We start from the raw sequence: 25,441 nt of genomic DNA, 5'->3' as shown, positions 1-25,441 counted from the left end.
GCTGGACAAAGCGGAAATGTCAGCATGCGTGTCTCTGCTTTCCTGCGCGCTGTGTGATTTGAAAGCACCGTCCCTCACAAGTGCTTGGAACGTTGTGGCGCAGTTCAGCCTCAGCCAGCAACACGCTGCACTTTGATTGGAGAGATGGGGGGGGGGGGGGGGGTTTCTATGGTAGCATAGCAACAATTGCCTGGTAGCCCGCTCTGAGGTAACGCTTCTGAGCCGTCTGCTTTTCAAAGCCGCCGATCTCATCTCTGCGGTCAATGAATGGCGTGATGTACGCAGAAGTCGAGCCTTTGTTTCATCAGGCGTTTGTGTGAGATGATGGTAAAGAGTCCAGCAGATCATTGAAGCTGTTCACCTGCACCGATCTACACGTTGAAACCTCTTTGGAGGCGGTTGTCAGCCTCCGTCAGGACGTTTGTTTTTTCTGCCTGAGAGTTTCTGACGTCTTTGTGCCGGGCCAGATTGAATCTTCTGGATCTGCTGCAGAGTGGAAACTGTTTCCGCTCCTGCACTTGCTGCATCAAGCGCTCTTGAGTCATGTTTGGTTTTAGCCTGCAGGTCAACGGGTTCGTGTAACTCCAATCCAGCCATGACTCTGACCAGGACAAACCTCTGCCATATTCCATAACAGGCTTGTTTAGTTTTGCATTTTCCTGAGGATGTTCTTGATTGGGGTGTTTGTCAGAGCTCCAGAAACAGGAAGCTGAAAAGCACCGAGGTATCAACTATGTCATATTGTTCACATGTGAGGAGAAGGGGGGGGTGACCCAATAACTTACGTGTGTTAAGCAACATGGATACACTCAGAACACACTCATCTGAGGGGCTTGGTTCTCCTTGTCATAGATGCCAATTACAGATAATTGCAGTAATCACAGAATGTTGTGACTGAAGCACTATTGTGAGTGAGGCCATGTTTAGAAACCAGTGAGATCCATTTAGTGAAGGTTCCACTACAGATATACTGTGGTTGCTCTATGGCAGATGAAGTGTGGATCATATAAAAATCAAATTATTCATCAGCGAGGCGGCACACTATTAGTGTCTACTTGGTGACTTTGCATGAAAAAACAAGAAGAGAAGCACCAAGCTCACCCTTCAAATGGTTGGTGAATAATTTTCATTTAAGCCATTAAAGTCTTGCATGAAGCCAGTTTATCATGTGATGGAAGACCATTAGAGCCTACTGGACTGGAGCGATTGAGAGGTGAGTTAAATAAGCAAACCTGCTGAGTCACCTGTTTATACTTCCATATCGAATTGAGTATAGGTTGCGACAGTTTTTAATGCTCTTTGCTTTGTAGCCTGCATGACTCAGGCAAAATGCAACCTCATCTTGCACCTAAAGCTCCGTACCTGAGTGGTCCTGACACAATGGGTCTGCCTGTTAAAATCAGGTAAAACCTTGACCTTTTATTTTATTATTATTATACAAGAGATTTAAGTGTCAATGTTGTTCCCATGCTAACGAAACCCTTTGAATAAAGACAAAAACCCAATCGGTGCTCCTGCTCTGCTGTCACAAAAAATACTCCTCACTAACTGTAGTAAATGACATCAGATTTCCCCAAATACATAAAGAAAAATGTGTGCGTGAATGTGCAGAAGACATCTGGTAGAGGAAGGTGTCAAACTCTTCCCAAGAATGAAGATATCATAAACCAAAATTAAATTTGAGCCTATTGACTGATGGAATGTGACTCGATGATGATGATGTTGATGAAGAGGAGGAGGATGGAAATCATGATGAAGGTATGACACATCACTGTGTGGACCTGTCTTTTCTCTGTCCTCCATGCCTACATCCTGCCTTTGTCCCACTGACACCGCGGCGGTGCCGGCGCTCCGTTTACTCCTTTAAAAGAACCTTTGCGCATAGCCTTCACCACAACTGCATCAGCGCTGGCTGGGTTGCTTAGCAACTGGACAGCACAGAGATCCCTGAAGAAAACCTCCTCCTCTGTATGAAACACGAGCTTGCGTTATTCGTGAATTGTGATGTGCGCGTTTGCAATTTTCCAGTGAAGATGTTTGCAGTTCAAATGCAACGCACATCCGCCAGAAGGCTATGCGGGAAATAAAGAACGATTCACACCGAAAATGAATAAAGACTGTGCGTGTTCGCGTGCGTACAAGTGGGTGGCGCGTGTGTGTGTCTCTCCCAGTGTTTTGGAGAAGAAAAAAGTGCATGAAATGCATGAAACGGGCGCACACGTCTAGCATCCTAATGGCTTTCAGACTATTCAGCGCCCGAACAGCATGTCGCTGAGGAATTCACCTTAGGTGTCCCCCCACCTTCCCTCCCCTTTAAGGATATTATTTTAATATCCACTCAGAAGTCAAATAACCGGACAGGGGAGGGGGGAACAGTGGAGGTTCGTTCAGCATGTTTCCGGACTGCTCTGGCATGTGTTGAGTGTTTCCAGGAGGAGACGAGCGGAGCATATTAACGCGCACAAACGCCATTTAACGCCGGACAGCGGAGGCAAGTGGACTTCCCAAATCGGCATCTTTGATATGAACCCGACGCTGTGATACATGCACTGGCGTAGTAAGGGCCATCCATATTTCTCGGCATCTATTTTTTTCCCACCAGAGGAGTGATATAGCCTGCTCTGACGTCTGCATCAGATATTACCCAGTGCTTTTTCAATGTGCATTTTCCCCTCAGTGACTTTGCGCTGATCTCCATCAGCGGCAGCGGCAGCAGCAACAGAAACGGGGGGAAAAAAGGGAATGAAGATTTCATTTTTCTTTTTTTTTTTTTAAACCCACCTCTCCCCTTAAGCCGACCAGCATTTGCAGCTCAAACAAGTAGCTTTTAACAACATCGCATTTGTGGAATAGTCTGGCGCCGGAGCATCGCTGGAACCATGCCTCTTCTGCAGATTCGGACTGGGAAATCTCATCCACCTATTTGATCAGCGAGAGGCTGCCGTCCAGTCATTCATGCCAGTCTTTGTTATTCTCAGGCAAAGAACACTTGTCATCACTTTTAAAAGTATTGTGTGTACGCCGGACTTGTTTTTTTTGTGGTTTTCAACCCCCTGAGCAAGATGTCTGATCTTCTGGTGTTGGTCGAGGGGCTCTGTGACCTGCACGGATTTCCATAGCTGTGGAAAAAACAGCAGGGGCCAATTCACCAGATTTTTATTTATTTATTTATTTTTAGAAATATCCCTACACACAAATCGAGAAGCCGGTTTCTTGAAAACGACGTTTTGCGTAGATGTAGGCTGATTTATTCGGCATTTGGTCGAAGGCAATTTGGGTTTTTTTTCTTTCTTTTCCGATTGCCAGTTTTTACTTTGCGTATTTTCCGGAGGACCCCTGGACTGGTTGGATTATAAGGATTTGTGGAGATGTTGGGTCGTCAAGAAGATAAATTATGTGGAATTTTCTCAGCTCTGGCGGCTTTGTCCTTCTTATGCTTTGCACAAAGGTAAGAAGACGTCGCATGGAAATGAATTAGGGGGAAAAAAGACAATATATTTATTTATTTAGTTTAAACCTGTCACACCAACAGATGTGATCGCTGGTCAATAAATGGCTGTGATGTGGCAAATCGCATTAACGGCGTAGCCAGGCCTACTTATTGAGGGTATTGCTGCAGATATCAGCTCTGATAGACGCTGATGCTGTGGTGTGCGCGGGCGTAAAAACATGCGCAGCCACGGCATCGAGCCCTATTGTCAAACGTAACCTACCCCAGATGTGAAAGCAGGGCTCCAGCCTACACATGTGCGCATGAGCCTACCTAAAATGACAGCCCTCCATCAGCCATGGCGGTTCAATGATCGAATCAATCAGCCGTTGATCGATCGATCACGCCACGGTTAGCAGCCAGAATCCATAATGCCGGTAGGATCACTTGTTTTATAAGTAGTATTCAAATGGGAGGCTATCATTCATGAGCTGGGGTGGTAGTTGGATCAACTCGTCAGAATTGATTGAAATTGGGGATCGGTGTAATGTTTTATTGTTGAAGATCCCATGTGGCCTCCTCTGTCTGCAGCGCAGCCCCACTTACAAGATCAGCTCGGAGATCTTAGTGATCCCATTAGAGAGAGCCCAAAATAAGCAGTGAGAGGGTTGTAGTCTGGAATGCATTTCAGGTGTCAGTGATATTCCCTCACCGAGACGCTCTCAGATGTCAGAGCCACAAGTCCCTGAAACAGCCAGCTTGATTAACAGCTGCACTATACCTACAAGCTAATTGAAGAGTGCTTCCCTGGCTGAGCCAAGGGCTGGAGCTCCTATCTGGGGAGCAATTTGAACCATCTTCCTCCCCCTCTCATGCGGCCTCACTCACTGTGCACATCTCGCACAGAGCCAGGAACCTCCGCCTGGGAGCTAGCCGTGGTAGAGCGATGCAGGCCAGCACTCATGTTGGCGCGTGGAGCATTCCGTCTCTGACAGCATCGCGGAGGGCTGTGTTTTAATAAAGATTATTATAATACACGCCCCCAAATAAGACCGGCCCCAGGAACTGAGCCACTTTATTGCTTTACTGCTCATTCTGAAGGACTGACATCAATAAAACGCTCTGACAAGTGTGTCATCATCACATCTCAGCTCATTAGATGAGAGCCAAGCACTCTACGTGCACAATGCACATCTCCCCGTGACAGCAGAAGATGATGTGGATCAACAAAGGCTCCAGGAATGATCACATCTATGGGTTATTTCAACGTTTTGCATCGAAAAGGGGGAATTTAGAGGGGGAGTTTTTGTTTCTGTCCCTTTCGGGATACCATAGCAACAGAGGGTATCAAAGGCCCTGAAATCTCACTGTACCTGAACTCAAACTTGAACGGGCTTTATACACCAGGTCAGTCCAACTGGAACATCTAGCATCATTCATAAAATGTTGCTGGGTGTTATTTTACAGTCACGCCTGTTCTGTAGAAACCTGACACTATAGAATATATACGTTTTTCCAACTAAAGAGCCGAACTGTAAGGTGAATGATTCACTGATACATCTCAGGGGCCCTGACATTTCTCTCAGCTCCGCTGGATGCCATTACGTTTCAGATGGTTGCGATCTTCCGGCTTCAGGTTGCATTTCTCGTCCTCCATTATTTAAAATTGCTCCTGTGTTTCTGCGTTCCTCCCTGCAGCTCCTCCACTGGAAACAGCGGAATGTCTGTGGCCAAGACCACCGTGGACAAGCTGCTGAAGGGATATGACATCCGTCTGAGACCTGATTTTGGAGGTACGTGGAGCTATGTGGCTATTGTTGAAGGTTTTTACAAGTCGGGGCTGTTGGTGCAGTGTTATTTAAAATCGTTGCTTTGGAATGCGTGGAAAGAGGAAGCCAGTAGAAAAAGACAGGGAATAGCTTTAAAGTGACTACTACAATGTCATTACTATGCATCTCTTCATATATCAAAGATGGCTGCTCCTCAGGAAGTAGGGCACACATGCAGGAAAGCAATCAAACCTAGTGTTTTCTCTCTTTTTTTTCAGACCAGGGAGAGCGAGTGCATTGAATTTTAATTATTTTCCTAATTAGAGCCACCTGGCATTGTCTTTGTGATACATTCTGAGCATTCTTTGTGATACATTCGGAAATCAGGGAAAACCCTTCTGTCTTATCGACTTTAACTCCTTTTTGCATCTGTTCTTCACCGTCACGCGTTTTGATGAGCACAAACAAAAGAACTGGATCATTTTACTGAAACAATCCCGATATTCGACGTCACGTCTGGAGCTTCGGGTTTCGATTCTACGCCTTCGCAAATGAAGAGTGGCACCACTGTGTACAATACATAGGATGAAATTGAATAGGACATTTCCTGTTTCATTGTTTTGACAAAAGCATCTGGGGCCTGGTCTGTGCAGGGTCATTCAGTGATGACATCTTATTTCAGCGATGAATAAGGGCCTTTGTGATGGATCTCATTCAGTGTGGTGTATAATTAAACTTGCTCATTTCTATTGTTATTGGCCCTCCTGCACATGTATTCGGAGACTCACAAAATCAAAATACTAGAACAACAGAGCGCTTTATATTTCTATCATATTTAAATTCCAAACCTGCCTTCAATGAGAGCATCCAGCCCAGTTTAATATATGTAAAACAGCTTTTATAGGATCCAAGAAAGAAAGGTTTTGTGTAAAAAGAGCATTATGCACACCACCAAACAATTCAAACGCTTGCAGATTCTCCTTTGTAATATTAATTCAATGTAGGAAGTGAATATTCATATTTTACAACCACCGATGTAGAGAATCAAAACAAGTATCGAGATGCAACAATATGGAGCACCGTGACTCATTCCGCAGCGTTTGTACAACTTAAAAGAGTTATTTGAGGGCGATCTCAACGTTTCTACGTTGGTGTCGGTCGCCTACAATCGTCTGGCTGCCCGTGAATCCTCCGGAGTGGGTGGAAAAAGGTTTGAAGAGTGAGTATCCCAGGCGGCCAGTAGCTGTGTTTTCCCCTCAGGCCGGCGAGCCACAGTCCATCATGTCTTGATATTTCCAACATCAGTCAGCTACTTGTGTTGTGACACAAGCGCGAACATCCAACCTTGTTGGAGATTCAACAAAGAGGGTTTTAATTTGGCTCAGTGTTGGACACAGACCACAGCCAGACCGCTAACAGCCAACCTGACACCCATGTTGGAAATAAAAACTACCTCAGAGGGGCAATTATTGAAAAAAATGGTCATAAAAATGGTTTTAACGTTTATACATAGTGGCCTTAAAACCTGTAAATCCAGAAGAGAAGATTATCTCTGCAGACTGTACGTCATCTCCCAAGTACTGCGACTGCAAAATTGAAAAAAAAACAACAACAACACACAATTAATGGCAGACAAAGTATTCCTGTACGGTTTATAATAATAATCTCAATTTTGTCTTTTCTTGTAATTATATTAAAATGCGTCCAAGATATTTACTATAGATTCTGCAAAGGTTTTAAGAGGTTTTATCAAGGTTTTATTCCAAGAGGATTCTGAGAGGATTCTGGCTTCAGGGTTTTGTAAATCCCATCTACAGACAAACTGATTCAGATGTTTTCAGCTAATATTCAAAATGGAACTTTGATTCAAAAAAAAGAATGCACACCACTGTTTGACAGCACATTCGTGTAAAACAGCTCTTGAGATCAAAACTTTCAGAAAAACTGATGGAGAGAAATATTCTATTCCATTTGAATTTCAGTTTTGACTGAAATCGAGATGCTAATTCAGCTACAAATAATCCACGAGGTGTTCCTGTTGTGTGCAAAGTCCCATACCTCTGACTTCAAAAGGGTTGGATTAAACCAAAATGCTCCTCTGTAGTTTCAGCAGTTTTCTGTAGTTCGGCGCCATTGGAACGCCGTGACTGCTCTGTTTTTTGATGACGGGCTGCTCTGAAGGTTTAATGACGTTTGCTTAAATGAACCTTCTGTTGAGAGAAATCCCCACTTTGATTTCGCAGGATCTGAGCTCCCTGCAACAAAAATGCAGGAATCAGCCTTGTGGGGAAGATTTCAAACACACCTCTAACCTTCCCCCCCAATAGTAGTTCCCATTTGCCCAGACTGCAGATCGCTGGACCGCTGTGTTTCCCCTGACGGAATAAAAATGACACCGGCTCAACGTTCACGGCCGCAAAGGTTTGTTCAGGTTCAAACTCTAGCGCACACTCGGCAGGTTTTGTAGACAACTAATAACTCTCCCGGTGACCATTACTCAAACGGCAACTAGCAGGAAATAACTCATCAGCAAAATCGTCCGCCGAGGTCACTGGATGTCAAAACATGTGGTCAGCCATCCTTGGACTACAGCGTTTGTCATCTATGAGAAGCAGTTTCCAGTAAATAATGGATGCTCTGCTTGGAGCCCCTCCCTATGTAACCGTGTGTAAATCTGCTCCATGTGCTGAGTGCTTTTTTTAAGTATTCGGAGCGGCTGGGAATAAACACGTACGGCCTATAGGGCAAATAAAATCATCACTTTGGGCCTTCTGCCAGACAGACATAAAATCTGCTTTTAAGAGATCGTGAGTCCTAGAACAGTTTGGAGGTCACGGGGAAGCTGCGAGTTATTAGATGGTTCTCCTTCAGTTTCCATGTGGGTGATGACATAGTCCTGCATCGCCTCCTCCTATGGCGTCTTAGAGGAAGGTACAAGAAGTCCCCCGGTGAAGTGTCTCTGTGGACCTTGGTGACAGCGTACAGGATATACTGAATGCTCGATGAGCTTGTGCAGCCAGAGCCTCCTCTTCCTGTCTTCACATAAGGTAAAGGCGTCTACAACAGGCGCAGTATGGAGCCAGCGGAGACACAGAGTATGGACACACACTCACACACACGCTATGAGCAGCTTATAGTTTGATGCGGAGTATTTGACTCATCGCAAAATCATATTCAGCCAGATGTCAGGTGGTCCGGCATAAATAGAGAGGCAGAGAATGAAATCACCTCATATTCAGCCAATCAAAAGACGCTCTTCCCACCCCGGGTTTTACTTTGGAGCAGCCAAATTGCTTTTAGGTGAGTCCAGACCTGATTCCATGTGAAGGCCGCCGTTTCTCATCTCATCTGGGATTGTGGCCGCTCGCTCAAAGTGGATTGATGACCCCATCACAACAAGGTGTTTGCAGTCCGCGGCCCGCTCAGCGCCGCGGTGACAGGCAACGTGACAACGCTCACCTGTGACCTTTAGAGTGAATTCATGAAAGACAATGACATTTGCTACGTGGTTGCAGATTCCTTTACCGATGGCTCCTCGCAGCTTAGCAGCCAAGGCTCAGGGACAGGGTGCCGATCGGGGCCGGGCCAGACCGGGCCGGCCTGGGCCTGGAGGGCCTGATGGGTTTTTCTGACTTCTGATCATCGTTTGTAAAAAATAATCCGGGATGGGTTTTTCAGAGTTTCCAGTATCATCATCACTGGTTGCTATAGTAACACATGGGTGTCTGCTGCTTAGATGACTCAAGGTGGATCATTATAGTCGTTGTATTGGTTTGAATCAATTCTTCCACAGGCAATTTAACTTTGGAACATAAACATGGAACACAAACATTAAAATTACAAAAAGAGTGTTGTTCTTTGACATGTAGACAAATCTGAGCCTGGTAAATGTGAAAAATTATGAAAAAAAACAGCGATAAAATGTTTCTAGGCAATACTGCAGTGTCACCTTATGTATATATTTTTGTAGCCACAGTTACCATAAAGGTTTATTTGATGAGGTGAATCCAATCATTGAATCCAACACGAGAATCAGTAATCAGGCAGACATTAGATGTATTAGTCTTAGGAAATAAATGGGTCTACATTTGAAAACACGTCTTTCCATCCGTTGGAAACTGAGAGGGAGCGGAGATCTCACCTCAGTCACACGTTCCTCCTCTGGAGGATGTATTTTAAATCAAGCTGTCATCATCACAGGAGTGGGTTTTATAATCTCAGCTTCCACCATTTACAGGAGACATAACACAAATGCTGTGAACAGGCTGTTCTTCACACCAGATATTTCTGGATTCTTCAAAAAAGACAGTATTAAATGTTAATATAAACAGCAGTCATCTTCAGCATCCTCATGAATAAATACATAGTTAAACTGTCGTACACAGACCTTCCTCTCACGCACTGTATGTTTCATGGGAACTGCGTGTTCAGACACAAGTGCTGCTGATGATGAGGGAGCACAGAGGGAAACTGAGAGCTGCACCGCCAAATTAAGAGCACACATTTCCAGCACGAATGAGCTTCACGGGCAGAACGGATTTGTAACTTACCCAACCAATCTGAGCGGGGTTGTGGCGCGTTAGGCTGCGCTAAAATCGCTCAAGTGGCCCACCGATGCATGCACAATCAGATTCGTGCATCTCCAAACCACACGCAGTGAAGACGGTGTCGGTGGGGCAGAGGTTGAAGGATGTCCCACAAGACGCGAACTCCAAAACAATCCAAAGACACTGAAAGATTTATTGTTGTTTCTCCCCTTCCACTGTCAAAGAACTCAATTGGAAAGCATTTTAGCTGTGTGTCTGTGTATGCGTGTGTGTGCGCTTGTGTGTGTGTGTTTGTGCTTGTGTCTGTGTGTGTGTCTCTGTGTGCTCACTAAAATCCTTGTCTTACCTGCGAAGTGGAGCCATTGTGCTGGGCCCCCTAACTTCAAAGGAGTGTTTAAAGGGTTAAGGTTTAGGTTAGTTGGGAGGGTTAAGGTTAGGGAAGGAAGCTGGGTAACATATTAGGTCTGTAAAAGTCCCCTTACAATTTTTAATGTGAGGATGTGTGTGTATGTGTGTGTGTGTGTGTGAGAGAGAGAGAGAGAGAGAGAGCAATGCACACACTGTATTTGTAGTTTAGGTTGCATATTTAGGTGTTTTATAGTATTCAGCTTCTTTGCAGTGGTATTTGACCGTGTCAGCATTTGCATCATCTTTCTCTTTTTCCTATAGTCAACACGGAAAATAATGTAGATAATCAGCACAAATGCACTTCTCTGATGCTTCCCTGAGCTACTCGGCTTCCTTACTTTGTCCTTGTCCGCTGCAATAAACTCTGATTTGGACTCGATGTTTATTAAATCGTGTTCCGTCTCGGATGTAGCAGGATTGAAAATGAATTTCTGCGAGCATATCTCAGATGCGCATAAACAAGGACAAATGTCAAATGGAAGGTGGTGGACTCAGGTAGTTTATCAAGGGTCGCTGGTGCAGATTTTGGGAGGAAACAGGGATCTTCACGTCCAAAATGATGCGTCACGTGGGACAGAAGTTTCATGCCAGAAAAGTGATGATTTCACCCTCACTGTAAATCTCCAATGAGCTTGTTTAAATGCAGTTTTGCTCCATTTCCTACACTTCTCCACCGCGTGTCCTGTCCGCACGACCAGTTTTATTTGAAATCTGCTCACTAGTTGCTGGTAAACCTGCCACACTTTTCCCCCGTAGCTGAACTTTTGGCGTTTTACTGGAATCGCTATTTATTGCAGTGTATCATACTGGAATTTGACACGACCCTTTAATGGTTTCAGCTGAAGGAGCATTAGTGCACATTTTGCAGTCTAACGATAACGACCACTAAGAGGCATCGATAGGTGCTGGCACCACAACTTATAAGCACCTGGATCTCTTTCATTTCACCGCTCGAATGCTCCTCATCGCCTGTTTTAGCTCGCGGCCGTGTCATCGATGCGTGGTCACCTGTCCCAGCCTGCCAGACGCAGCCTGGGCTTTACTGAGCTCATTTCCCAGCGACGCCAGTGAGTCCCAGCTGCGGCCTGATCTGGTTTGTAATGGAAAAGCGGTAAATGCAGCTATGAAACTGCAGATCGGCTGCAATAAGGCTGGTAAGCAGATCAGACGCTTAACTGACTGAGACGGAGGGAGGAGCCCAGACGACTGAGAAAAAGCAGCAACTGCACTACTTTCTATTGCATTTCTATAATGTGCTCTGCTGTAATTAGTGTAAGTGTTACTGATGTGAGGCCGTCTTTTGTGCCCATGATGCAACCCGAAGACAAGCATTTAACCGGTTCTGCTTTGTGCCGAAATCTCTTCCCACACTGAGTGATGGCTGCTTCGTTTTGCAGCCTGCTCTTTGACAGCTGCAGCCGCCACCTGATCTACGGCGGCTGTACTTTCAGGACCAGCGGACACTTTTGCAATACGGAAGACAATATCTTAGTCTGCAGGCTGCCGCACATCGAACGGTGGGCCGTTTTTGCACGGGGGGCCAGTAGCGCGGGCCCTCGTAACTCAGCCTCGGAGTAATGCCCATTCAGCGAAAACAGGAGTGCGTTGTCAGAATGTGGGGATGGATGTCGGGGCACGTAGAAGTGATATCTATCCTGATGAAGAGAGAACGCCGGGTGATTTATTCCAGGGGAAACACGGGAAGAAATGCCCGAGCTGGGTGCTTTTCCCTTCACTTAGATTTTCTATTTAAATTAAATGAGGTGTGCACGCAGGGCTGTGGGGGGTGGGGGGGGGGGGGGAGATGGCACGCAGCAGAAGGGCCATACTTCATCTTCCTGGTCAAAGTGTTGTTTTCAGCAACTTTGAAGGGAAAAGAGAAAAATGCCGAGAGATTTGCAGCAGAATGTATCATCCTGCATGCAGGGCATTTTTAACCCCACGCTCCCTCCTCCAGTCCCCCAGCGAGACGCTTTTTCTTTTTCTTTTTTTTTTTTTTTGAACCTGCAGTGATTGATGAGAAGTGCGCCCTTGACAGGGGGCCACGACTGGTGGGCCAAGGGCGGGACGCAGCTCTCTCTCTCTCTCTCTCTCTCTCTCTCTCTCTGTCTCGCTTGTTAGACAGATAAACAAAGGAAGAAATGTCACATTTGCAGCTTGTGCAGATAGATGCCATCATCCTCAGCACCAGGAAGTCCGCCAAAAAGTCCATCTCGTTATCGGGCCGCATTATTCCCCCCCCCCCCATATGCAGAAGCGTTTGTAAAATATACGGCGTAATTTGGCGTGTTGATTGTTTTGTCAGGTCTGAGTGTGGACATCATGATGTAGCTGAAGCCTAACAGCACACTCAGCATGAATGTATTCAGAACCAAAAGAAGGGTCCAATCTCTTCCTTGTGACAGCACTGACAGACATACATCATAACAAGGCCTAAAAGCAAACTATTGAGCTTTGTCATCACAAGAAGTAAAGAACGGAGGCGGCCGGCAGTTTGTTGGCACTGTTTTTTTAAGTGTATGCTTTTAAAAGTTGATCCATTATTCAAGGTTTGTTTTTTCCCTTCCCTCCTTTCTTTTTAGCTCTATATTGATGCTGCAGGTTTCGCTGTGGCTGCTGTTATTGAGTCATCAGTTTCAAAGACGCAAACCTTCAGGGAGGGCGGAGATGTGATGATTTGACAACTTGTGTTTTTCTTGGTTTTTAATCCGACGGCGCTCTCGTGATTCCGCTCCACCTCCCTGAACCTTCCACTGGACCAGCGCTGCCCCGCGGTACAACCGGCATAGATTAACAAGGCCAGAGTTAAAGATAAAATATAAACCTCCCCTTTGAAAAGAGTGACACTAAAAAGAAGCTGCAACGGTTCTGGCTGATACATATGGGACGACAAACAAGCTAAACAGCTTTTCAAACACGCCATCTGGCCACGGCGGTCAGTCTTCCTCAGTCTTTAAACACCCAGGGAAAAAAAAAAGCCCAAAAACTCTCAGCGTCTTTGTTTTCCTGACACTACAGTCATGCTCCTCACAAACTATTTTTACTTGTTTTCAGTCTGTTATTTAGAGAGGATGATTTTCCCTCGTCATGTTTTCAAGCTTTGGCGTTATTATTTGTGACTTCGCTCAGTTCAGACAAATGTAAGATGCAAAACTCAACATTTTTCCCTTCTTCTCCTTCCTGTTAAATACATTTAACACATGGAGAAAGACTCCAGTGTAACTCAGTCTCCCGTCATTTCACACCCAAATTCAGTGTTTTTGGAAGCTATTTTTTTGACAGTAAGTTGACTTTAAACATAAATAAATCTGTGCCTGAAGCCGAACCCCTCGGTATTTCACATTTTGCTTATCTTCTCTCAAGTCATGCTATTGTCTGAAACAAAACACAACTTCCTAACGTCCCACGTTGCCTTGCGAGAAGAGTTATCCCGCTGATTACATCAATGAATAAAGCATGAATCTCACCCTCCTGAGAAATATTAGCCGTGATCTTTGACAAGAATCTACATACGATTACCTGGAGCTGGAGTAATTATGGCGGCCACGTAGCGATGTCACTGGGATTCGCTGCAGGCAGAGGGTCAGCTGGGAGCCCGTCACCCCATTAAATACCTGCTCCAAATGGCAAAGCTGCATTGCAGTAGTCTCCCAAATGGAGCAAACAAAACTGCAACAACCGTTTCATCTGGCGGCTCCATTAACATTTGTTTTTTCTGAAGCAGCAAGGAAACTCTTTTTTTTAAAATTATTATTGGCTGTTTAAACTTACAGTTGAAACTGTCCATGAGTAGGACCATGTTTGACTTTCAAAAAATAAATTAGGGCTTTTAGTAAATAAATAATAAGTTGGGCCATAAAGGACTGATAAATGAATTATGCCAAAAAGTTTCCAAATGGCTTCCGGACAAAGGCTGCCGTGAGCACAGGCTGTCCTGAAGTACCCACACTGGGAAGCCCTTTATTTCCTCACCCTTTTAATTATTATTTAACCTTCAGCAGTTTGAATTGTTCTTACTTTTTCCTATTTTAAAGTTAAAAGCATAATTATGACCCACGTCCTCTGTTTTAATGCTGCGTTCAACCCATGCATGCATTTATCTTTAATATAAACACATATCATTTGACATAATTTCATGTTATGAGTGTCAGATTACACGTAGAGTCTTCTAAATGGATGCAAGCCTTCTTTACAAATCCCTCTCATCCCCTAGACTATTTTAATAACGCTCCTCGTGGGATTGTAATTTATGAGCTGGAAAGTCAGCCTGTAATATGCACTGTGTTTCATAATTCACTGACAAAAATTGCTGCTTGTAAGTGGGAAGCATTGTTCATATGCAGCTTTGTAGTTGGGGATCTAAGTAGGCTTCATATATCAGGTGCAAGGTTTGTGACAGGATAGGACGATAAGATGAGGCCACCTTTACTTATCCTCTGTCTCTGTGGCTGCCTGTGATGTACTGCCTCTGCTCTCCGGCTCTCACTCATCCTTTTACTCTGTCGGCCCCGCCGTCCTTCTCTACTTCTCGTGTCAGAGCTGCTTTAATGCAGTCACCGACTCCTTCTTCCTATATGTTCATCCTAACAGCACATTCTGTAGTTGTCCAGAGGTCACGGTTCGTGGTGATGTACTGAAATTAATCTTTGTTGTGAACGGCAGTAAATTTCTATAATGCCGAAAATGAGGGATGTTGTCATTGTGTTAACGCTATGGCACCAGCTGAGTTACCAGGTGAATAGTGGCTGCATCAGAAGCATCAATATTACATGATTGAATCTCTACTCTCTTAATTTAGTTAATAAAGACATGTTACATATTCTTGTTAGATTTTTAGCATGTTTTTATTAGCATGCTAAAGTGTGGCCATGCTAGACATAACGTATGAAAAACATTGCCAATGTATAAATATTAATAAAATACATGTGATGCAGTCTGAAAAAGGCTCTATAACATGCTTGATAAAGGAGACCATTAGATGGTGCCATTTCTTAGAGAGTTGACCTTTATCCATGCAAAATAACTAAAGCTGAAATGATGGCCATATAGGAAGCGAGGCTAACCTGACCGGTCCTGGTGTGTGATTTCCTAAACCCAGTGCAGCACCGTCTCGTCCATGTTTGCACTTCTACCTTCACCTCTGTTGTTTAAATTTCTCATTTTGCACTTGGGAAATTTGCAAGACGGCAAATTTCAGTCAAGGTGTCGGTGCCAACAGTGCCAGCGTTGGGCGAAACCGCGCTGCGGTTGTGTGGTTTTGCTGCTGCCTCTCACAAACAGGGTCCTCTGTTGCTGCAGCCGGTATGTTCCAGTCGGGAGTTCACATTTGCTCGCCGTGTCTCCATGTTTCCTCCCACAGTCCAAAGACATGCTGGTTAGGTCAGCTGGAAACTCAAAGTGCCTGTAGGTGTGAATGTGTTTGTCAGATTACATGCATGTGAGGAGAACAGAAACATGAAGAGAATGTGGGATTTCTTTTTTTTTTTTTTAGCGTCCAGTCACCGTTCCAAGAAATAAAGAGCTTAACAGGATCGTTACCTTATTTAACTACCTTTAAGTTTTATTGCTTCATTTGTCAGATCAGCATTTCTAGGTTTCTGTGTTCCAAATTGGTAAAACAACATTTTCAGTGGATCCAACTAAGCTGCTTTTGTGACTGTTGAGTCAGAGTGTAATCAACAATTTGCCTTAATTTATGCGGACATGTCTGAGTATTGTTGCTTGATGCTAACAAATTATTTGAAATAGCAATAATTCACTGGCACAAATGGCCATAAATGGTATTATTACTGTAATAACACAATTTGGTTGGATACATCCTCGAAGGCTGTACAAGAACAGAACAGACTTTACCGCAATATATTTCTCTTTCCCTACTACTAATGTCTTAGTTATTTTTTTAGGAAATAAAAATCAAATTTATGATTTCAGCAGCCATTGAAAACTAAAACAAACACAGACTCGACTGGATGGATCATCATGCTTCTCCTGCAACACTTTAGGGAAAGTGCTGCACAGTTGCTATGGAACCCTCTGTTGCTAGGCAATGGGTTGATTATCATAGCTTTTTTTTATATATATATAAGAGGGAGAGTTGTGTTTTCTTCTCTGTCCAGCAAATTTGTTATCAGAAGAGAAAGCCAGTGATGATGGGTACAATAATACAAAGTCATCTTCTTTAATTCAAATTTGATTTATCCAGGCTAGTTTGTTGATGTGTTTGTTGTTAACATTCAGTCCAGTAAGGGAAGAGGAGCACATCTTAGATATGATTAACCCAGCGGATGAGCATATGATCATCACCAGCTTCATCATTGTTAACTTTATTTATAAAATGCTTTAAAGACAGACAGCTAGAAATAAAGGGCTCTACATAAATACGATTAAATGTACGACATTAAAACAACAAAACAAGAACAGAGCCTCATGATGAAGAGAAGTGAGTTTTCAGACGTGATTTAAAGGTGGACGGTGAAAGGCTCGATCCCCTCTGAGCTTCTGCTGAGACCTCGCTACCTCCAGGAGTAGCCGATCAGCTGACCTAAGCACCAAGCAGGAGCATTCAGGGATGGACCAGCTCAAAGGGGTAGGGTGGGGCCGGACCACTTGATGATTTAAGACAAAAAATATATAAAAATCCAGAAATCATCTCTGAAAGGCACAGAGAGCTTGCAGTGACTAGCAGAAGGAAACATCAGCCCATTGATCTATAGAAAACCTAGTTATTTTCTTTTCATACCATTTAATGAGGGATGTATCGTGCACCAAGAATGATTCCTTAATCATTTGTTGGCCTTAATGAGACTGACTGACTGTTTTTGGTTGAATGTTAAGATTTTTGGAATGCCGCTACTCTGTTGGGAATGATATTTCTTTATTTTCAGGAATTCATTTTTAGGAACTTCTATTGTTAGGATGTAAATTCCCTTTATTATGGAAAGTGTTAAATAGGCCAGCGTCTGCTCGCTACATCAGTGGTGGTCGCTCGTCTTCCCCGAGGCGAGATAAGACTGTCAGACTGGGAGCCGAACATGGCGACACATTGTCGGAGTTTAGAGGACAGCATACATAGATAATGAACAAAAGGCGAGACAGTTGGGTTCACATGAAAAGGCTCTGGAAGTGAGCGAAAACAAGATAAGAACTGTGAACGTGAACAAACGCCACTTCGATCTTGCTCAGCCTAAAAGCAGGTCAATCATCCAACACGGCGAGATGACGTCCATGTTGCAGTAATGTGCTGGACAGTAAAGGTCACTCCACGACTGCTATGGGAGATCACAGGGAATCACCTGTGTTCTTGAAGAGCCAAGGACTTTAGGTGCAGTGATAGAACTACAGGACTACAGTAAAACCAATCATGGCCAGTTCTAATAGAATGAAACGCAGCAGTTCTTAGTTTCATACTGTTAAAATCAGACAATCTGTGATCTACATTATACTTCATTTGACATTTCACAAAAGCACAGACTACAATTTGGAACCTTCTCTTTCTGTGAAATCCCAGCAAAACACAGAGTGGAGGGGAAAAGCATGTGCTGACAGCTAATGGGGAACTGCTTCTTTGTTTTTAGTGTGTGTTGTGTGTCGGCCTTTGAGGTTGGGGGTAAGGGTCTCGAAAGCAGCTTAGAAATGTACAGAGACAGAGCGAGAGAATGATTTTGCGCTTTTTCTCGAGTCTCCGTGCTCCGACATCTCTAGAGGAAACAGTTACTGGCTGTCTTCACGGAATGCAATGGAAAATGCCCCCCTACACCACTTTTTTTTTTTTGAAAGAGCTGGGTCAGGGAATATGACAAGGCTTTAGGGCATTTGGTGTAGTGGAAAAAGGAGAAAGAAAACAGGATTATAGACTGTAAGAAAGAGGATAGATGGGCCATTTCAGCCGAGTGGATCACTGGTTAATATTTCTGCGGCAGTATCGGTGAGAGAAACATCATAATCAATTAATCTCTGCAGGAAGGGGCTCACGGGAAGGATCTCAAGTCATTTACAGGAACCATCCCAACAGAGGTGACCGATTCGATTCGGTTTCCTCAGTTACAGTTTAGTTTGTGTCATCTAATAAACATAGATTGTCCTTTCCCATAGTGCAGCGGGGACCTCAGGCAGGCTCTTACTAGCTTCTTCAGGGCCCTAACACCACATGATATTATAGGATAGAAGCAGGAGGGTAGTATCCAGTCACATGGGGCAGAAATCTTATTAATAATGAGTTCTTAATTCTTAATGATAGCTTAATAATGCTGCCATCTGTGTTTTAAATGTGTAAACATGAGCCATCAGGTTAGACAACCAGTCGCTGTGACCATTGTCCCGCATTGCTTAGTGAAGAAGTCCCGTCTTGAGGATCGTGAGGACTCTTCATGAGCAGATTTACACAGCGACCTTTTATCTTTAAAAAGAATGCAACAGCAGCATCCTATTGTGTTGTCCTGGAAACAACTTTGGAACCTGTAAAACGTCCTGGCGTGTTTGGGCTACATTCGCCGTTATTTTGTGCAGACTCTGTTACGAAGAGATGTTGACAGCTGACACTGTTGTCAGAGTGAAGACTATATTTAGAGAGGTCAAAGAGCAGAGTGACAGCTCTGACGGAACTATTTTCTACATATCTGAGAAAATAAAAGCAGGACAGTCATCGCCTTCTCTTTATTTTAGCTTTGTGAAGGTAGTCGCATAGATGAAGGTCGCATTAGCAATTTTAATTCGTTTTCCAACACTTCTAATGAGCTCTGAACTGAACAACTGTGCAGCCCATAAAGAGCACCGCGACTTCAGCTGACGGCACTTGTCAAGATGTGCGTTTTGGGTTTTTTTTTTTCATTTGACAGTGTTATTTAAAGAGGAGTGAGAACAAAAGGAAGGCTGGAGACTTTCATCAGAGACAAACGGTGACTTGTGAATCTCACGTCAACACTAAATATGCAAAGAACACACACACACACACAAGCATCAGAAAGACAAACGTAAAGCAGGAAAACATTTATTAAAGTTGCACGGAGGCGCAAACAGACCAGTTTTACCTACTAAACTTAATTAATAATTACATCTTATGATCAGTCATTTCCCATCATTAAAGAAGATTCTGATTCTTTGGGCCCATGAATAAAAGTTCCAAGATTGAGGGAAGGCCGAAAGCGTTGCTCCGTCTATTTCCTGTCCTCGTCCACCACCACAATTAAGTCCAAACCGAGAGTCCTATCTTATCTTATCTGCGCTGAAGGCTGAAAATACATGGCACAAATGAGTCTGGCGGGACACTGGAACAAAAATATATTGGTGCTTCTGCCAGAGCCTGATACTGGTTTTATACTGGCACAATTTGGTTCATGGGTTTTGGAACAGGCCAGCCACACAAGTATGAGTAAAATAGTCCTTCTGAATTAATATATAATCATTTAAGGAGCTCCGTTCATACCCAGAGCTCATTGCTGATTAGCATTTCTTGGCTATCATCTGTTTTGTCCTGAATGTAGCCGTCAATCAGTGGCAGAAAAGAGCAGCACAGACCGAGAGGCAGAGAGCTTTCTCATACAAAGGTAATGACACACTTGATAAAGTACATTTCGCGGCGCATCTACTTTTTTTTATGATCCTGATGCTAATGTGGTTTCTCACTGTAATACAACGGGACATTATGCGAACACACTGATTCAGCACTGCCACTTGAACCGATCGCTGGAGTGTTTCTGCCGCTGTGTTTTCTGTGTCAGCAGTTCACAGTTTTAGGGCTCGTTCTCACTGGTGCAACGTGAGCGTCCAGAAGGGGAGTGGAGGGAGGCAAATGTTGAGGACGACAGAACCGCTTTGAGCATTTGTTACGGGGACAATTATGTGGATTACTCCCAAAAAATCTATATACTGTGTTCACTCACAAAGCCTACAGTTTCAAATGAAGACCATCATTTTTATTAAGTTTGTTGTCTCCTGAGAAGAGAAACTGTCATTTGCTTTCAATTTTATCTCAAGAAAAATGACTCGCAGATGGGAAACGTTCAAAGATCTTCAAAGAGGATATGTTGGACAAGAGAAAAGCTTGTTGTAAACAAAGCAGTTCTGAGTAACTTTGGACATATTTGAGGCATTACGATTAATGTGGCAGATGTAAAAATAGAAATAGGATGAGCACCATTACAGAGGAAAATGAACAAAATGAAGAATGTGCTTCAGTGGGAGGCCAGTATGGTGAAGAAGGAAAGGATTTATTTTAGAAATAACACAATAAATGCAACATTGTGTATTTGATTGTAAGTACTGACATGTGGTTTGCAGTGACTGTGAGGCCTGTGGAAACTAGACATGTTACATGTTCCATTAAACTTGTTGCAGACTCGCTCATTATCAAAGTAAAAAAAATGAGATCACAGGCTGATAACACATCCATGAATTCAGTCAAGACCGCTCATGATGTAGCTCAGCAGCGTGTGTGGCCTCCGCCCTGCCTGCACGCGCTCCCCGCGTCCGGGCACGCTCCTGATGAGACGACTGATGGTCTCCCGGGGGATCTCCTCACAGATGTGGATTGGAACATCAGTTAGCTCCTGCACAGCCTGTGCTGGTGTGGCGGTGGTGTGGTGGCAGCAGTGGATCCAACAATACACAATGTCTCAGGGGTGCTTGATTGGATTCAGGTCTGGGGAAACAGGCAGTTCAGTCAAAAGCATCAATGACTTCGCAGGCCCCAAACTGCCCACGTGGTGAGTGTTTGGGTAGAAACAAGCACACGAGGGGCCTGCTGGAGGCCATATTGTCAGGGATGCACAGAGGGGCAGATCACTGTCCTACTGGTGTGTTGCCCCCCAATCTCTGGTGTTTTGGCACTCATCATCCACACTGTGCTGGGAGACACACTCCTTCTGCAAATGATATGCCTTCTATGGTCTGCAAATAAACTGTAAAGCTCAACAACATCAATAGCTGCTGCTCTGGAATGAGAAATCAGAAGTTGCCAAAGTCAATTGATTCACCAAGGTTCTCCTCTCCCCCCAGGTCCTCCTGTCATCGTAGGAATGAGCATCAACATAGCAAGCATCGACTCCATCTCAGAAGTAAACATGGTACGTTCCAATCTCTCTTTTCCATCTGCTGGGCACAGCTAAAGTTTGTCCTCCTAGCACTGCCGGTCAGTGCTGACGCTGCTGTCAGCTTTGCTGCCAATAAGGAGCCTCACAAAGAGCCTCCGGTAACATGCAGGAGGATCTTATCTATATTTCCAGTTCCTACACATCTCCAGGCAGGAACTCAGTCAGCCAGTGCATCAGCAAATGCAGCATTCCTGACTAGATTCCCGTCCACAATCTAGGCCAGTCATCACCACTGGCCTGAATGACAAAGCCAGACAAGGAATCCCACTGCAGAGTGTTACGCATCCTCCACTGAATCAAAACTGGCTGCACTTTTGGGAGTTTATCTTGGCCAACTGTTAAATGATAATATCACTTCGCCAGTTGACACGTGTTGTTTTGTTCTGGCGGTGACTTGAGAGCAGCAGGCCGAGGAGCGAAAAAGGCAATATGGCCGACGTCTGACTGATGACGTCATTCTGGATTCATTAGCATTCTGGATCTCGCTCACTCACAGAGAAGCCTACAATGAACATGTGCTGTCAAAGCACATAGGCTACTGTTCTCGCAGAATAAACCGGCCATTTCTAGCAGATCACATGACCAGTGTCCCATCCAGTGTATTTATGACCGATGCGGTTGCTCTGTGGCTTAACCCGGGTGCTTGTCTTTCTCCTCAGGACTACACCATCACTATGTATTTCCAGCAGAGCTGGCGGGATAAACGTTTGGCCTACGGTGAGCTCAAACTAAACCTGACTCTGGACAACCGTGTAGCAGACCAGCTCTGGCTCCCTGACACCTACTTCCTTAATGACAAGAAGTCCTTCCTTCATGGCGTGACAGTAAAGAACCGAATGATCCGGCTGCATCCTGACGGCACTGTTTTATACGGACTGAGGTATAAACACGGCAACATTTGTTTCACACCCACACATCCAACTGTGAATACCTGAACATGTAATATGTACTATTTTTATCTTAATTTTATACATACATCATCAGTAGTGTGTTGTCTTTGTTTTGTTTTTAACTTATAAGTACAGTTGAAATCAGCAAGCAATTTTCATGGAATAGAAAATATGACTGCATATGATAGCGTTTCACCGCATACTTGGAAGTGTTTACCTCATCATGCACAGAAGGTAAGTGTTAGTTCAGCTCCAGCAGCATTGTTGTGCTCCACTCTTGTTTTGCTGTTGTGCATGAACATAATTAAGTCATCATGTGGGACCTGGAGAAATGTTGCCTCAGACATGGAGAAATAAACCAGCAGAATAGAGCTGAGTTGTAACGGGGATGCAGTTGCAGGTGTTTCGGAACAGGGGGCTCATCAGCAAACTATCCACCCCTCTTCTGACCACTGTTGACTTGCATGGTCGTGGGGGTGGCTGGAGCCTCTCCCAGGTGCTATGTTGGCCCTGAGAAACAAAGGACCATTCAACAGCAAAGGATAATTTAAAGTAGCCAGTTCAGCTCTCCCCAAAATACATGTGCTCAGACTGTGGGAGGAAGTCAGAGTATCCCAAGAGAATGCAGGGAGGGCATTCAAATGCTGCACAGCCCCCAGGGGATTTGAGCAGGGAACCAGCTTGCTGTGACACAATAGTGCTAACCACTGCACCACATGGTACTGGGGAACCTTCCAGTGGCATTTGGATCTCCAATAGGAACTATAAAGTGAGAAAAGTCAGTAGACAGTGATCTTTTCGATATGCTTGACTCCTGTCTAAACAGCCTTCCTAGGGTGATGATAACAGCCCATTTCCATGGCAGGAGGTTTTATTATTTAGAATTCAGAATTTTGAACACCTCATGATGTTTCCCCAATAACTGGAGAAAGAACCTCCCAAACTTTCCCTATAAACTTTCCCTATAAAAAACTATCTAGTCAGGAAAATTCAGCTGAACTCTTGAGAGGTGCATGCCGTAGAACTCTGGTTGGTGGAACACACTTGCAGTTTTATGCACTTCTGCACACCTGACACGTTTAAGCCAAACTTGTACATTTCAGTTATACAAGCTTCGCCTCAAAAAAACAACTTAAGACAAGTGGATGAATGAACCTCCGCGTGGAGGAAGAAATCAGCAGGACTGAATTATTGACTAAAATGACTAAGCCTGTGTAAGAATAGCAGACAAGCCGGGGGATGCCGACATGTCACAGCGAGTCTGACCTGGTCAACGCCTCCACACATCATCAGCCGGATTTCAACACATCGTACAAAAACTTTGAGGTGCAGTGGAAACGCACCCCATATTTTTCTTTCTTTTACCCGGATAAATTAAGTCCTGGTAATAAAAGTTACTGAGTGGAAATGTTGGTTAAAAAGAGAAGCTAACACCAAATATGTGTGAGATGGACCGCAATCACAATGTAATACCCATTTATTTTTACTAGTTTTTAATTGTGCATTGCTTCCTCAAGAAGAGCTCATTCATAAATAGTTTTGCTTTACACTTAAAGAATCATCACAGATTCATTGGCTCACCAGAGCAGCTGCCTGTAATGCTTGTAAACCCTGGCTTGATAGAACACCATTATAGCATTTGCAGGGCATCTTTGTGGCTCTTGGGTATAATGGGTGCTCAAAATAGAATAAAAACATTAACGTGTCCATGTGTGATTTTTCCCAGTGCATGCAGGGAGATCCCCTCCTAAGAAGGACAGACTGGATGGATTTTTCATGTCATTTTTAAACCTATTTTTGAAAAGATTTAATAATGCAAAGATTCAAACTCAGTAACAAAAGTCAGAAAAAGATTCCACCCTGCTGGCATGGGATTCACCCCCTCCCTGACCCTTGGATCAGCGATGCACCGGCAGCAAATGGATGTACGGTACTCCTACACAGTCTGCTGCCTGGACTGCTGCTATTTCAGAATCTGGAGCAAACGCAAACATCAAGTTCAAAATCAGAACTCACTCACTCGCCAATAAACAAAGAAATCAATCACTGAGTCAGCGAATGACAGCATGACTTGTGATCAGGACCAGTCCGTGGATATCCTCAGGTTTATTCACAGTCCAAGGAACGCTGTGATCTTCACACAAGTCATAAAATCCTGCTTTGTTCCGTTACAAGGAAGAAGGTGACGAGGTGTAGCTCATCATATGAAGTCATGAATTATTCGTGTCTGCAGGGGTCAGTATTTTGAACCTGTGAATACCGACGCTGGTCAAGACACAGAAAGGGATCAGATGAAACTAGAGGGGAAAACGCGCAAATTTATGATACAACTGCAATGATTTGAGCTTAAGTAAAACAACCAAAGGTTCTCTACCGCACAGTAGCCCTGGCAGGTGCAGACAGAGTAAGATGGACTCAAACCAGAGGGGGGAAAAATGGCATTAGACCTGGCTTTGTGCCTGCATGAATCAGAAGACTGTTGCTATAGGGACACTAGCAGCAGCCATTCCGCCAACATCTCATCTTCAAGTACGCTGCACAGGGGTTTACCGTCACCATCATCCACTGCAGTCATGGTGAAAGACAGATGGCGTCAAGTCCTTGGATCTGTCCTCCACCCTCTTTAAAAAAAAATCATTATTAATTTTTCTCCACGGGTGTACAGTAATTAGAGGTGGTGCATCATCTGCATGCCGTGGTGATACCAGGGTCTTTACAAGCTTCCTGTAAGCATGCAATTAAAAGACTTTCTTGGGGTATTTGACTTTGCCCAAGGGTTGCATAGACACCCCTCCCCCCCAATAAAAGATGATTCTCCATGTTCAATTCATTTAAATACTCTACCTTTCAGGTTTGCCTGCTTCAGGCTCGAGTTGTATTAAAATCTTTTTATTGCAAATGCAGCCTGTTCGGATCCATTCCCCGTTTGCTGTACTCTAGAGCGCAGTAAAATGCAAACTGTGGACAATCGCATTACACACACTGCTGCCCCTTGTACTCTGCTTTCACCACGCTATAAAATGTGCTGGTACTCTTTGTTCTTTTGTTTTCCCCTTTATTTAGAGTTTAGGGCAATTTTAGCGTTCATTGAACAAGCTGTTGTGTTTGTGTTTATGCAAATAATAAGCTGTCAGAGCAACAAGCTTTTATAGCAGCGCCAATTTAAAGAAGGAGCCCGTCGACATTGTTTTAATATTGATAAGAAACAATTTATCATCACTGCGAGCATGCGCACAAAAAAGCTCCCATCTCAGATCTGGTAATGACTTTTAGATGTGATGCATCAGTGGAGATATGAGTTGTGTAGCTC

At 44.1% G+C, this 25,441-nt stretch overlaps 1 protein-coding gene across 2 annotated transcripts in view; it reads left to right on the top strand.

Moving 5' to 3' along the window:
- The first annotated feature begins 2,197 nt into the window (after positions 1 to 2,197).
- Positions 2,198 to 25,441, top strand: part of gabrb4 (gamma-aminobutyric acid type A receptor subunit beta4) — a 32,469-nt gene continuing 9,225 nt past the window's right edge. The window contains exons 1-4 of one of the 2 annotated variants that reach the window (XM_057054921.1): positions 2,198 to 3,448; positions 5,129 to 5,223; positions 21,147 to 21,214; positions 21,901 to 22,121. In XM_057054921.1, the coding sequence (XP_056910901.1) occupies positions 3,369 to 3,448; positions 5,129 to 5,223; positions 21,147 to 21,214; positions 21,901 to 22,121 (464 nt within the window). In that variant the 5' untranslated portion in view covers positions 2,198 to 3,368. The remainder of the gene's footprint in view (positions 3,449 to 5,128; positions 5,224 to 21,146; positions 21,215 to 21,900; positions 22,122 to 25,441) is intronic. The other variant, XM_057054922.1, reaches the window with a different exon arrangement.

The sequence above is a fragment of the Takifugu flavidus genome, chromosome 14 (genome assembly GCF_003711565.1).
Source record: "Takifugu flavidus isolate HTHZ2018 chromosome 14, ASM371156v2, whole genome shotgun sequence".
Lineage (NCBI taxonomy): Eukaryota > Metazoa > Chordata > Actinopteri > Tetraodontiformes > Tetraodontidae > Takifugu > Takifugu flavidus.
This window is presented reverse-complemented; position numbering and strand designations above follow the sequence as displayed.